Source organism: Octodon degus, unplaced genomic scaffold, assembly GCF_000260255.1.
Source record: "Octodon degus isolate 3935 unplaced genomic scaffold, OctDeg1.0 scaffold00329, whole genome shotgun sequence".
NCBI lineage: Eukaryota > Metazoa > Chordata > Mammalia > Rodentia > Octodontidae > Octodon > Octodon degus.
This window is the reverse complement of record NW_004524905.1, coordinates 475,221-490,173: the sequence shown is the minus strand read 5'-3', so window position 1 is coordinate 490,173 and position 14,953 is coordinate 475,221. Positions and strand designations below refer to the sequence as shown.

Sequence of the window (14,953 nt, the reverse complement as noted above, 5' to 3'; positions counted from 1 at the left end):
GGAGGGAGGGAGGGAGAGAGAGGGGGAGACAGAGAGAGAGAGAGAGAGACAGAGAGACAGAGAGAGAGAGATCCTGTCTGTTAGCTGCCAGGCAGCAGGCTGGGCACTAGGAAGATGCCCCTTTCTTTCCCTGGGGGATGTTGGGGGCCCTGGAGATGAGCTTCCCAGGGGAGTTCCACTGGGGAGCTCCTGAAGTGTTTCATGTGTCATTTTGGCCCCCAGAGCGATGGGACACTACTGGCTACTGGCTCCTATGACGGTTTTGCAAGAATATGGACGGAAGATGGTAAGTCCTAAGCCCCGCCTGTTGGGTCGGATAAGAGGTTCCTGTGCAGTCAGTGGGTGACTCTGAAGTGTCAACATGTTTGTTTTCGCCTCCCAGGTAACTTGGCCAGCACCTTAGGCCAGCATAAAGGACCTATCTTCGCCTTGAAGTGGAACAAAAAGGGGAATTACATTTTGAGTGCTGGTGTGGACAAGGTGAGTATCAGCTTAAAATACATTGCTTTGATCTGCAGCTGCTTGTTTGTCGTAGTCTCCTGATGTCTTTCAGGTCTTGGGCTTCTGCTTCTCCTGAAGGTATCAAAAGACCTTGTTTGGGCTCAGTTTGTTTTTGAGGTCTTGAGCTTCCCTCGAGCATAGCATGTCATAATGCAGTGTTGCTTTTCCGCAAGGCGTCCCCTTCTTTTTAAGGGGATGGAAAGTGGAAAGTGCACACATTGCTCATCTTCATGCCTGCAAGGCAAACCTGGGCGGGTCTGATGTGCCTCGCCATCTCCTCCTCCCTGGGGCCATTTCCTCAGTTACCAGGTGACAGACCGCCTGGAGTCACGACCCTTCTACCTGGGACTCATTGCGGCATCCCAAGGGCCCAGGAGGAATTGTAAGTGCTGGGTGATAGTCAGATTTCCAGAGCTATGACCACAGTGAAAAAGAGGAGAGGTTTAGCTTGGCTCAGGATTTCAGAGGATGCAGTTCCTGGCTGGCGGGACAGACACACAGGATGGCAGATGGGCGTGGTGCGGAAGAACTGTCGCCTCGTGGTTTATAGGAAGCAGAGAGCAAGAGGAGAGAGGACGGGCCAGGGGCCTTCCCATGCATGCCCCTAAGGACCGCCTTCCCCTCCTAGGCTGCAGCAACTAGCTTTTTCCCATAACTCTTCAGTTTATTGATGGACGGTAAGATTAGCACCCTATGGTCCAGCCACCTTTCAGAAAGGCCCACCTCTGAACACATGAGCCACTGGGGGCATAGTGTTTATATAATCCATAAAACATGGCTGTGGAAAAGGAGTATTATCAAGAACTGAATACTGTGCATTATTCGCTCGGTACTTCCACCAAGCTGGACCTTCTAAAAGAATCTCTCTCTCTCTCTCTCTCTCTCTCTCTCTCTCTCTCTCTCTCTCTCTCAGTCTCTCTGTCTGTGTCAGAAATAGAACTCAGGACCTTGCACTTGCCAGGGAGGTGTTGAGCTATATCCCTGGTCCGCATATAAGGGTTTCTCTATAATTTTAAAATCTTACTAGCTTTCTGCTCATTCAAGTTGTAAAACTTAATATAATCAGCTTATCTGACCTCCTAACAGCATCATCTTCCAATATCACCATCATATTTCAACAGCATCACCAACATGACATGTGAACTTATTACAGTTGTGTTTGGCCTACACAAACCACATAATCTCTGGCCCTTTGCCTGTACTTTTAAATAAAGTTTTATTGGTACGCAACCATATCGCTCTGTTGAGAATGGCCCATGCCTCCTTTTACAGTGCAGTGGCAGAGTTATGCAGTTGTGAGAGAGGTCGCTTGAGCCTCAAGACCCAAAGTGTTTATTCTTCCATCCTTGACAGAGTCTGCCAAATCCTCCAGCAGGGCATCAGGGTCTAGGTCAGCCATGGCGAACCTTTTCGAGCTTCCAGTAATGACAGCCTGCTGCACTGTGGTTTCTAAGTTTGTGGGGAGGGAGACTCCCCCACCCATTTTGGTAGCTTCGCCTAGTGTCACTTAAGCTTATTCTGTCCCACACAGCCAGCACAGGTAGCTGGACAAACTCAACCGGTGTGGCTTTCATCAAGGGTAAAATACAGCACTTCAGACCCTTGGGCTAAACGAGGAATGGTACACATCTCACTTATGTTTCATTTATTCATTTATTTGGTGCAGGGTCTCGCTACACAGCTCGGACTTGTAGTGTTGCTCCTGTCTCAGCCTCCCCAGTGCTGGGATTATAGGCGTGTGCCACCACACTCGATTTCAGTGGCTGGCACAGTGCATGGCCGGCACAGCACGCAGTACCGGGGATTGAACCCAGGTCTTTGTACTTGCCAGGCAGGCACTTAGACCTGTCAACTCTCTCCTCAGCCCTTATTGATGTTTTCATACCAACTACATGTCAAAGCAATAATATCTTGGCTGTATTGGGATAAACTAAACTCTTCAAGTGAACTTCACTATTTTTTGTTGTTGTTGTTGTTGTTGTTTTTGATGTTTATGTAAAAAAGCACCATGGCTCACACCCTCTTCTTTTGGACCATGATGATTTGGAAGCCAAACAGGCTAATTTTTTTTCTCCTATGATTCATTTGCTGGAGTAATCATGATGAGAAGAGATTATTAACGTTATCCTTTGTTTGTGGAACAGACGACAATAATTTGGGATGCCCACACAGGTGAAGCCAAACAGCAGTTCCCTTTTCATTCAGGTGAGTTTGCTGCTGCTGCTGCTGCTGCTGCTGCTGCTGCTGCTATGATTTATGCATAGGTTGACCCCAGAAGTGCTTCATTAGCTGCCGAGGTGTTAGGGAGTAGAGAGAGATGAAGTCAAAAGCCCCGGGGCTGACATGAGCCAAGTCACTGGCTCCCTGGCCTACCATGTTGCGGTGGGATGGTGGTAAACTATCCAGAAAAGAAGCCGAAAGGTCCAGGGTAAGATCTGTGAGCAGGGCGGTGTGCAGAACTCAAGGAGCTTGAGGGTCCTTGTTGCTTGTGGTCTTGCTGTCACTAAAGAACCACACCTGAAACAGGAAGTGGTCAGGTGTTCAGAGAAGGCAGGGGTTTGACAAGTAGCCTAAAGGGTTGGTTGGTGGTGGGGACAAGGAACCCCCAGGAGCTAGGGAGCAAGAGGATGCCCTTCCCAGGCCCGTGCTAGACACCCACTGTGTCTAACCAACAACCACTGTGTTCCAGGGGCCTCTTGGGAGACCAGTTATGCACCAAGCCATGGGCTGCATTAGCGCATGGCAGATTTGTTTAATCGAAGAATCTTGCACATAGACTATGTAGCCTTCTCCCCTTTTTGGCTATACCCTGTCTAAAAATAAACCCAAAGGGCATGAGTGGGCTGACCCGTGCTTGTCTCCTCTCTTTGTGGCCCATGCAGTGGGAGCCACAGTTGCAGCATAACTTGGGGCACAGGAGCTGGCCCAGGGTCTCTTTCCAGAGGCAGCTTGTGGTTCCTGCAGATTGGACAGAGCCTTTCAGGCCTTTGGAGGGAAGAACCTTTGTTTGTTGTATTGGGCGTGCTCTTGATTGCATTATTACTAGCTGAGGCTTCTTGGGTGTATGTTAATTTTTCTGAGCTGTGCACAGTGAGAGACTACAAATGTCCTCCCTTTTCTGCCCACAGCACCGGCTCTCGATGTGGACTGGCAGAACAACACTACTTTCGCCTCCTGTAGCACAGATATGTGTATTCACGTGTGCAGGCTCGGCTGCGACCGCCCAGTCAAAACCTTCCAAGGACACACGGTAAGTGGGTGCCCCGACCACTGGATGTGAGTTTGTGTGTGGGTGATGCATGGGCTGTTTCTTTGATACTTGAAATTAAAAGACTTGCCGATGGCAGATACTGTTCTTCAACCCTTGACTATTGGGCTGTTGTGGGTGCTGCAAAACATTGGGTCAGCCCCACTGTGGTTAGCAAATGAGCAAAACAGACCCTGGCCTGGCCCAACACAGACTTCAAGGCAGCTATGAAAGTGTGTGAAGATGTAAAGGAAAAGGTGCTCATAATAAATGAATAAACGGAACATGACCAGAGAAAATGAAAATCCGTGTTTTGACAGAACAAAAACTTGAGAACTAGATGGCTAAGGTTTGGAATGAAAGTCTTAGTGGGTGAGCTTAACAGCAGGTTGGAGATTACAGAAGTGAAGTTACTGCACCTAGAGAAAAATCACAGTGGAGCCAGGCCTGGTTGTGCACACCTGTGAGCCCAGGAGGAGCTCGAATGTTGTGCATTCGAGACCAGCCTGGGCTGCAAAGTGAGCTCAGCCTGAACTGCCTGGTGAGCCTGACCTCAAAAAGACAAAACAAGGAAAAAAATCTCAGAAATGGGCCTATTGAGAGAGCCCTAACAATTGCAAAAATGAATAGCGGCCTCATAACCTGTAGGACAGTGTCATGTACTCCATGTCTGTGAAGCCGGGAAAGAAAAAGATAATGAAATAGAATCATGCAATCCAGTTCTCCTGCTGTGGAAAGTATCAACACTCAATTCTAGAGATGCAGCAAGCTCCCAAGAGGAAGAAATATAGAGAATCACACGCATACATAGCCCTAGCTGGCTGATCACCGGACACTAGAAATAAAGACAGGAGTCACAAAAGTGCCCCCACGGAGCAATAGCATGATTGATTACTCACTTGCAAGCTTCCTTATAGAGGGCAGGTCCATCCTCGGTATCTACGAACCCCCCCCCCCCCCGAGCACCTCACACCTTCCCAGCCCTGTGTGAAACACTTCCCACCTTCATTCGCAAGCTGACTCACACTCCAAACCCTCCCCATATCTGCCAGGGAGGGACCTCATGCAGAGGTCCTACAAATCCACCCACACTGCTGCTTCCTGCTGGGGTGCCTCACTCTTGGCCTTGGGGTGGCAGCCAGTGCCTGGGGTCATGGCCATAGGGCAGAGGAGATGGGACATGAAAAGAGTCACCATTGTTGTCATGGTTTGGGGTTTTGCAAGGAGAACGACACAATAGAGAGTACTTATTTATTATGAATCACCCAAAGAATCATATACAAAGAGTGCAGGCAATCTGTCCACAGAATCCAAGGAGACTGAAGAAGCCAGTTGAGGGTGTGGATCCTAATGTCCTGCATGAGTCCAGCTGAAGACCTGGAGCCCATAACTATCTCTCCCATGGTTCCAGCTAGAGGCCTAGAGTCTACGACAATGTTCATACAGGCCTGCTTCATGGATCTGCACTGGGAAGGCCCAAAGTTCAGTGGTGGCAGCTAGAAAGTCTGCCAGCAGAGTGTGGGGTCTGTGCTAGCAGCTGAGGGATCTGCATTGGAGCCAGGAAGCCGTGTTCATCGGAAGAACGAGAGCTCCCCTCAAAAGTAGCACAGCCGTTCTCAGCAACAGTGAGGTCCTGAGACCCTCCGGTGAAGAGGAACCCTAAGTTCCCATCAGGCAAGCCAGTGGGGGAAGCTTGTCCGTGAGGCTGAGCAGTGTACTGTCTTCCCCTCTGGAGCCAGGAAGCGATGCTCAAGGTGAGGACCAGGATCCTGCCAGATGAACTGCAGCCAGTGTCAGTGATCACGAGATCCCGAGCTCCTCCAGTGACAAGAACAGCCAAGTTCATTAGCAAAACCTGCATGAGCAGGTCCTCCCGCAGAATAGCCCAAGAGACCCAGCAGCTCCCAATAGCTCCAACAGCTTCTCCAAACAGCTTCCCTACCAGCTTCCCAACAGCCTCTGCAGTTCTGTCTCTTATACTGCTGGCAGCAACCCTCGGGGGGCCTCCCACCCCCAGAACCACACTGCCTCAGTTCAGCGTGGTGTAGCAAGTTAACCACAAGTCGGCAATCCACCACAGTCACGGTGGCAGAATAAGTGCCACCAGTACCACGGCTCCGGGTGCCTCTGGCGGTGTGGTCCCCTTGGCTTTTCCTCTTCACTTTTCCCAGCCAGCTGTGTCATGTGGAGCACTGATGTGGTCTTGTCACTTCGCACCCTGCTAACCTTTGTGTCCCTAGCAAGGAGAGTGACCACCTTGTTTGTATTGCACCAGAGCCCCCAGGAGCGTGACATTTTCAGAAAGTGAATTCTGTGTGTGCTGTGTCTTAGGCCCAGACAGTATGCGTGGTGTAGAAGTGCTGTCCTGGTAGTGACAGTGACCTCACTAGGAAGGCTGTTGCCGGGCGTGCATGCGCGCGCGCACACACACACACACACACACATGCCCCTTTGGGTCACCTCACTCTCTGTCCTCGCTGCAGGAACCCAGGCTGCAGCGGGTCCTTTACCTCCTCAGCCTCCTCTCCCTGACCCACGGCCCCGTGTCACCTCCCTGCAGAGCCTGGGAGCCCAGGCCTCCCTGGCTGAGGGTTTCGTGCCTCCATTTCCCCGGCTGTGGTCCAGTCTCCTTCTTTTGCCTGAAACCTCACCTTGTCTACAATTTGTCTGTTCTCTTCCCCATCCACCAAATGTGCAGGCACCGATTTAAACAGAGCGGTGGCTGTTGTGCTAAGATCATGGTCCAAAGCTGTGGCTTTCTTGCTTTAAGCTATATGAATTCTTCATTCAGCTTCTCTCCTTATAGAGACTTTTTTTTCCTTAAAAAAATGTAGGTGCGCATGGCTGGTTATATGTAGTAGATGCTATGCCTTTTTATATAAGTGAAAAGAAGGCAGAGTGAGAAAAAGAAAATATATGGGCTTGTGGGAAGTGTTCTGGGATCTCTGGGTAAATTCTGGAAGCTGTTGGCTGCGAGGACAGAGTCCAGCGCCCCTTGGTGGATGGTGGCTGCCATAGCGACTCGCCACACTCAGCGTTTGGGTCTTTTAAAACCCTTTCTGCTCTCTTGCAGAATGAGGTCAACGCCATCAAATGGGATCCTTCCGGAATGTTGCTAGCGTCCTGCTCTGACGACATGACATTAAAGGTAAGCCCCTTCCTGGGCAGCCAGCAGCTGGTTTGCCTGGCTGACACTGTTGTGCGAGCTGATGGGCGTCTCGCGGGGGACAGGGTTGCTTCTGTTATCCCCAATGTTTTCCGTAGATCTGGAGTATGAAGCAGGACACGTGTGTGCACGATCTTCAGGCCCACAGCAAGGAGATATACACCATCAAGTGGAGTCCCACGGGGCCCGCCACCAGCAATCCGAACGCCAACATCATGTTAGCAAGGTAAAGGAAGGGCGGGGCAGGGACCTGGGGCCTGGTCCTCAGCATGGCTGCCTGCCCTGGGGTTAGCAGCCCGACCAAGAAAGCAGCTTCTACGCTGAGAGCACAAAAGCTCCTGGAAGGTGTTGGAGGAGGGTTACAATCGTCCAAACTGCACAGAGTGGTGTATTGCTGTAGAGGGCCAGCTGCGTGGAAAGTGGCATCATCCCTGGATCTCCACGGGATCGATTCCAACAGCCATTAGGATAACAAGACATAGGGAGCTCAGCGCGGGTGTTGAGTGGCCCAGGATGTGCGTAGAACCTGTGCACTTGACACTTAAAGTCACCCCTAGGTGACTGCCATAGCTAAACAGTGCAGTTGGTGTACTGTGTTGGTGCAGGATAATATGTATGTGTGTTCAATATAGACACAGCTCCTGTCCTTGCTTTTTTCTGGTGGTGGTTTTGTTTGCTTGCCTGCCTGCTCGCTTGCTTGTTCTGTGGTGCTGGGGATGAAACCCAGGGCCTCGTGTGTGCTGTGCTAGCACCACAGCCCGCTTGCGTTTTACAATCTGCAGCTGGCTGGATCTGCAGGCGTGGAATAAGCTGATAGGAAGGGACGGCTGGGTCAGTTTGAGGCGAGGATTGTGTTAACCAGGAGGTCAATAGGAGGGGTGTGGCCTGGCTCCCGGCTTCAGACCCTTTGCTCTTTGTTAAGACCAACAAACAGGATGAGGTTAGCTGGGGCCTTGTGCTTGGTTTACAGAGCTCCACTCAGAGCTGTTGGAAGTAGGGATCCCCCGGCTCCAAGTAGACCTGCCACAATCTTTTTTATGGTGAACCCACCAAGACACGAGCAAAGGAGTGGGGCAGCCAGTCATTCACACGAGAACTGGGGAAGAGTGGTCGTCAAGGACGGAGGTGGCCACCCCAAGCCACGTCCCCTTTGCTTGGGTGACGAATCATTGCATCCTACTGCTCGGGGCCCCAGGAATGCAGTGTTCCACTCCTGGTTTTGTTTCACTCACTGTCGCAGTGCTGGGGCTTGAGCCCAAGCTAAGCAAGAGCCCAATCAGGAAGCCCCAGCCCAGCTCTACCTTTGGCACTTTAATAAGTTTCTGAGACGTGAAGCCATGAAACAGGATAGTCCGGAAACCATGCTGTAGGTCATTGGAGTTCGTCTCTATGGAGTGTGGATGTTTGTTTAACCTGAAGAAGACAAGATGTGGGAGGGATACTCGGTTAGCAGGAAGTGCCAGGGGTGGGGCCATTCTGGGTCTTCCAGAGAAGAGGATTATGGGAGAGGTGGCAGGTCGGAGGTGGGTAGACAGCAGTGAGGACAGTTGTTGTGGAAATAACGGGAAGGAATTCAGGCATCTGTGGAGTGGCTGAGCCAGGATAACCCAAAGGCCAAAGTTCTCCAATTTCAAATAATTATGCTACAATCAGTTGATACAGTGTCACACACTAGAGATCTCCGGAAGGTACTTTGTGTGACATGGAACCCATTAGGAGTACAAATTATCCTTTTGTCACCAAGTATAAAAGAGACCTCCAAGGACCAGTGAGACAGCTCAGCGGACTAAGCGCTTGCTTAAGTAAGTGCAGGGGGCCAGGGTTCGATCCCTGGCACTGTATGCCCCGCCGGCCCCGCCCCTGGGTGCGCTGAGCCCACGATGGCGTCTGGACATGGTGATAATCCCAGCGCTATGGAGGCAGAAAACAGGAGTATCACTACGAGTCCGAGTTGCACAGTGAGCCCCTGCACAAAAAAGTAAAATAAAAGAGACTTCCAGTGCCAAAAATGACAACTCAGTGATGCGTATTCTGTCCTTCTAAATTGGAGAACAGCTAACATCGGCCCCGCTTGGCAGTGTTGTCTTGTACATGGCTGTGATTGTGTATCAATTCCTCTGGGCTTAAAATTTCTCTTATGTATCCATTGTTTCCTGGGGTTTTCTTCTGATTGTAACTAGACAGGTCCTTTTAGCTGCTAAGAGAGGTTTAGGTTATAAATTATGGGAGTGCATTAGAAAACAGGAATGTTCCACAGAAGGATTTATCATTCATAATGGTAGAAAATGAAGAAACAGATGAATATGGTAGCAATTTATTTTCCCAGTAACAGCACCAAAAATAATAATATTAATAATAAAATATGACTTTGGCTTTGTTTTCTGTGCATATGAGTTTATGTTTCAGGAAAAAAAAAAAAAGGTTCACTAGTTTATTGTGACTTGCAAGGCAAAGAGCCTGTGAGGCCAGGCCCGCGCTGCAGAGAAGGCTTAGAAATGCTTTATCTACTCCCCTCCCAGCGCTTCGTTTGATTCCACGGTTCGGCTGTGGGATGTGGAGCGGGGTGTCTGTATCCACACGCTCACGAAGCACCAGGAGCCTGTCTACAGCGTGGCGTTCAGCCCTGATGGGAAGTATTTGGCCAGTGGTTCTTTTGACAAGTGTGTGCACATCTGGAATACGCAGGTAACCTCCCCAGTGCTGTGGTTGAATTCTTCGAGAAAGCGGGCCTGAGCGCCCTGTGGGCCATGGCCCCACAGGGAACTCAGGCTTGGGACTGGGCTGAGCGCTGTGTGTAGCTGGAGGTGTGAGTGCCTTCCCTGGGCTTTTTCGGAGTCCCTGCTGAAGAAAATGCCATGTGCCCAGGGAAGAGGTGGCTCTGCTGTGTTCTCTCTGGGAGTACTGCCGCTGGAGAGGGGTGGCATGTCCCTTCATGGAAGCTTTCTGGGGAGAAATCCTTCCAAATTATCCATGCTTAGCTGACCCACCAACTCGGTCAGCACGACCGTGGAGCCAGTCTGGGTGGAAAGCAATGTGCATGACTGCCAGATGAAAGAGTCCCATGCCCGCATGACAGGGGTGTGTTGGTACTAGTCTGTCCCTTCTCTGAGCATGGAGAAGCAGGATGGGAGTCAGTCATTGTGGGGCTCTCTGGTGACAGAAGAGTCTTAGATGGCTGTGCATGTCTAAGAAAGTCTTGGCAAAACCAAGAGGGAGTATTTGCTTACATGCACAAGGCCCTGGGTTTGATGTTTAGCACCCCAAGAGGAAAGCCAGCGGGACACCCCTGAGCCAAAGCTCCATGCCATCAGCCAAGAATGTGTCTCATGGACCACCTGACTGAGGCCACTTGGTGCCACCAGACCTTGAACTGGCAGCAGCCGTGGCCCAGACGTGGTACTGGCTTCTCTGCAGGGTTAAGGTTGGGGTATCACAGGCCACAGCCACCGTAGTGGAAATCCTTCTAACTTCTCTGTGCTTACAAGTGTTCCTGGTCAAATACAGGGTGTGGGGAGGACAGTCTGGTCCACACCCCAGCTCTCAGGACCCCCAGCACTGCAAGTGACGATGACCATGTGTTGCTTTGCAGAGCGGAAGTCTGGTCCACAGCTACCGAGGCACGGGCGGCATCTTTGAGGTGTGCTGGAATGCTCGGGGCGACAAAGTGGGTGCCAGCGCATCTGATGGCTCCGTAAGTGGCTCCCTTGACTGACAGGGATGGGCAGGGAGCAGGGCACAGACAGACACAAGCAGCTGGTGCCTGAGTGGCATCAGTACACAGCAAGCGCCCAGCCAGCGCAGGTGGTGGGGAGGAAGCCTGTGCTTGGAAGGCACCACATCAGGAATAGCCTTCTCATTGTCCTTTCCAGAGGGCTCTGCCCCCAGAGCACATGAGACACACTTGGAGGCATTCCATCTCCTCCTTATGGGCTCTGTCCTGTCCAGTGGGACACCTAGGAGGTTCGGCAATTTTCCTGACACAACTTTTCCACTCCATGCTGTTTGCCTGAATGTGGTGGGGCAGATGCTCAACATCTGGCCTGTTACCAGATAGTCTCTGGCTCTCCTGACTGTCCCAATAAAACTTTATTTATAAATACATCCACGACTGTCCCCAGGGCTGTGCTTATGCTATCCTGTGTTCCGAAGGCCTCCTGTTGTGCTCCTCCAGCTAACAGGTGTTTCGTCTTTCCTTCCAGGTATGTGTTTTGGATCTGCGAAAATAAACACAAAATATGATAGAGAAAAGAAAGAATCCTCGTGGACCAGCAATGGATGTGTGGCATTGTAGCACACTCCCAGTGGTCCGCTCCAGAACCATGTGAACGTCACTTGCATTAGAGCGTGCTTTGACGTTAGCTCCTCCCTGGGCCCAGGAGTCTATATATATATATATATTTTTTTTTTTGTAATCTTCATCCAGAAGTTTAAAAACCAAGCAAATCCAAAAAGCATACACACAGTCATATCGAGGGGGGGAGAAGGGTCTCCACGTATGACATCCCCCCGGGGAAGAATGAAGGCACCAGTGGCTTGGTTTCCACCCATAGCAGGGTCATGGCTAAGTGTGGGAAAGGCTGTGCCAAAAACAAAACAAAACAAAAGCAAAAAAACAACAACAAAAAAAAAACCAAGTGAAATGCTGTGATAAACCAAAAGGGGAAAGAACACCTTGCTCTTGTGATACCCCCAACCCCTCTTGCAAGGGTGTGTTCAAAGACCAGTTTGTACCCCTGAAATGCGCAACTTTGTAATCCCAACACTTTCTATTTTCTAGAACCTTCTTTGTTCAGTGGTTTTTCTATTTGCTGTAATTCTGTCATCCGAGGGCTTGGGTTTGAGATGGGAACTGTTTTAGGTTTGTTGTTTCGTTCCCGCCACCCTGTCACTGTTGCCCTCTGTGAGGTTTTCTTTGTCTGATGTGGTCTTGCCCTTTGTGACACCCGCAGGGACATGGGGACTAAACCATGGATAGGCATAGACAGCTTTCTCCCTCCCACTCCCCTCCGCCCCTCCCCTCCACTCACACTCCTGTCCCTTTCTCATAATTGCTTCACATCTGAGGTTGCAAAAGGCACTTTCAGCGCAGAATAAGTGCTTTATGTAAGAAAGCGGGGAGGGGAATTTTTACAGGAGAAAAAAAAAAAAAAAAAAGACTTATAAGAGAAAGAGCCTGGAGTATTTTTGGAAAAAAAAAATATTTTTATGTTTAAACAATTTTAAAATCCTGAAATGGCCATCAGACATAGAGAGCTTTGTGTGATTCATATTTTAAAAACACAGACATTTATGAAGATACAGGCAGAGTCAGAGGTAGCTTGCCCTTTCTCTCCAGTGGCGTGGAAGGTGGCCGGCAGCAGGGGAAGAGGCCATCCTTGGCCACAGTGTGGTCCTGTGATGAGTCTCTCTCAGCAGTGTGGTGGTCTACAGGCCTGCCACCAAGAACGTGCCCATCGGGACCTTGTGAGACTCACCTGAAGGCTCCGGAGGGTCCCTTCATCTAATGACAAAATAGGGACACTGGAGGAAGATGTTTAGGCCTGAAGATGAATTATTTTGTAGGTACAACGTGACCCATCCCATCCGCTGGCTTTATCATTTCTTTCTCTCACTGCAGACAAGGAAAGAGAATTGTTGTTGTTGTTTTGGTTTTTTTTAACGATGAATCTTTACTGTTTTTTAAAAGTTAAACACAGCTTTGTGTCCCTGGGACTGTTTGCTTCTTACTGGATGTGGGTGACCCTTGTCTGCTCGTCATTATAGCATAGCCCTGGTCCTACCGGCAGGAGCAGACTGTAAGCCAGGCCTCTTCCTGAGAGCTGAGGAAGGGCCCTGGGCATGGTGGGAGATGTGGGCTGCACTCCTTACCGAGGCGGGGTGCTATTCAGAGAGTGGTGTCCACTCACAGGACAGGAAATGGGTGACAAGGACCAACCAGGCAAGCCAGCGAGCACTGGACCCTACGGAGTAATCAGAGGGCAAACAGACCAGAAAGGGCCATGTTTTCTAGTGGAGTATTGCACTTGGGCTCTGTTACTTGAACACTCAACAGGGAAAACCCAAGTTCTGTGAAGTCCTGGGTCCCAATTTCCAACACTGCAGGTGTCCCCACTGAGGAGGCTGTCGGGAGTACAGACACCATCTTTAGAGCTCCCCAGAGAAATACACGTTCATCTCCACCTAGTATCAGCTGTCAACTGGCAGCCCATTGTTCAGGTGTGGGTGGTGAAAAGGACGTCAGAGAAGGGACTCCCTAGACAATCTCGGTCTGGATGCAGTGGGTGTCCCTCCTGAGGTGAGCGACATGGCCACCTCATCACACTTGGTGGGCTGGCACCCAGCCTGGCGAACCCTGACAAGCAGGCTCTTCCTGCACATAGGGCCACCGTGACCCCTCCTGCCCATCAGCGTGGCGGAGCACAGGTCAGAGGGACCAAGCCAGAGGATGCTGCTCTCAGCAAAATGACATGACCGCTGGCTGTGGTGGGGGGGTGTGGGGGGCAGCCATGGCTGCGTATCTCCATCGCCTGGCTGCTGGAGCCAGTAGGCTCAGCACCGAAGTCAAGCGCATGGGCGTTGCGTCACCCGACGTTGTCTACAGCTGTTACGCAATAGTGAGGATCCTTCAGTCTGAGTGACCAAATGTAACCTTACAAGCAAGTACAAGTGACCATGAGCCCTGTCCAGCACATGCGTGGGAAAGGGAGGTTGCCCCGCAGGGGACCAGAAGGACCACGGGGACGCCGTGGGGTTCAGCTCTCCAACCCTGCACGACGCCGATGCCCGCCGTAGGACTGGACCTTTTGTTCTGTCTTTCTCAAGCATAGATCACAGAGCCGAGTCCCATGCACTTTGTCCAATGTAAGGATCTGCTTTGTTCCTTTGTATTTTTTTTTTCTCTTTTTTTAACCTCTTGTTCCACCTTTATTTTGTTTTCCATTTTGTTTCTTGTCAAATATAGAAGTGTCTCTTCTACCGCTCACTGAAGTTTTGAATTCTGGCTTCTGCAGTTTTTATTGTCTGTGTCAGACATACAGCCAGAGGTGGTTCTCGGTCAGCATTTCCCAGATTCTGTTCAACAGCATCGCCCACCCCCGATTTGTTCTGTATCCCCACCCCTACTCATCCCTCACGCTGTTGGAGAAAAAAAAAAAAAATCACCCTGTGTGTTGTAGCTCATTTGTTTCCAGAGAGAATCAACAGATCATATTCAGTGTCTTGAATAAATTGCTCTATTTTGATATTAGAGAACTTGGTGGCTGTGTTTTTTGGTTTTTTTTTTTTTTTTTTTTTTTTTTTCATCTTCCTCTGCTGTTCAGAGCCTGTATCTACACTGGGGTATGAACACAGAGCTTTGCATTTTCTCAGGGCCGAAACAACCCAGGTGACTCAGTGCAGGATAGCTCTGTGAAATGGGAGAGGACAGTAGGTGTCGTGGAGTGATGATCTCAAATGAGGATGGGCTCCAGAGTCCAGCAGTCCAAGAGAAAGAAACAAGACAGAGCGAGGGTTGCACAGAGACTTACCCAGGGTGGGTGGCCCAGCACAATGACAGGACCAGTTGGGTCCTTACCACTAGGATCAAAAGCAGGGATTATGAACAATCTGGAACACGGGGTTCATCTTAGCTGAATGTACCTGGTTATCTCCAGCTAACATCAAAGAGTCGGGCACATTGCTGTAGCCAGGGTCCAGGTACAAAGTATTTTGATGGCTTTGTCTTGTGTTTTGAGCAGCCTACACAGGGCCAACCAACTAGGGTTACTCTGCTGCAGCCATGATAGTTACGACTCAAGGTGGTGGCAGTCATGTCAAGTGGAATCCACACAGATGTGCAACACAGCCCCTGTTTATTCTAGAAGGTCATTGATTACCTAAAAGGAGCCTTTGTCTCAGTATATCCCCTTTTGATCATTTCACTTTAGTTTTTGAAAGGCAGAGCAAATGCATTGTCACATTAGCAGGTTGGTTTGCCGAGCGCTTGTGTTCAAGGGATTAGCCCTGAGTCACTAGAAGAACTAGTGTTCTGCATAGAACAG

At 50.2% G+C, this 14,953-nt stretch overlaps 1 protein-coding gene across 2 annotated transcripts in view; it reads left to right on the top strand.

The window, feature by feature from the left end:
• Tbl1x (transducin beta like 1 X-linked) overlaps positions 1-14,160 on the top strand; it is a 238,543-nt gene extending 224,383 nt beyond the window's left edge. For both annotated transcript variants that reach the window (XM_004647820.2, XM_023708088.1), the window contains 9 exons: positions 223-286; positions 383-480; positions 2,646-2,706; positions 3,630-3,751; positions 6,822-6,896; positions 7,013-7,140; positions 9,434-9,599; positions 10,504-10,605; positions 11,114-14,160. In XM_004647820.2, coding sequence (XP_004647877.1) covers positions 223-286; positions 383-480; positions 2,646-2,706; positions 3,630-3,751; positions 6,822-6,896; positions 7,013-7,140; positions 9,434-9,599; positions 10,504-10,605; positions 11,114-11,140 — 843 coding nt within the window. In that variant the 3' untranslated portion in view covers positions 11,141-14,160. The remainder of the gene's footprint in view (positions 1-222; positions 287-382; positions 481-2,645; positions 2,707-3,629; positions 3,752-6,821; positions 6,897-7,012; positions 7,141-9,433; positions 9,600-10,503; positions 10,606-11,113) is intronic.
• The last annotated feature ends 793 nt before the right edge of the window (positions 14,161-14,953 follow it).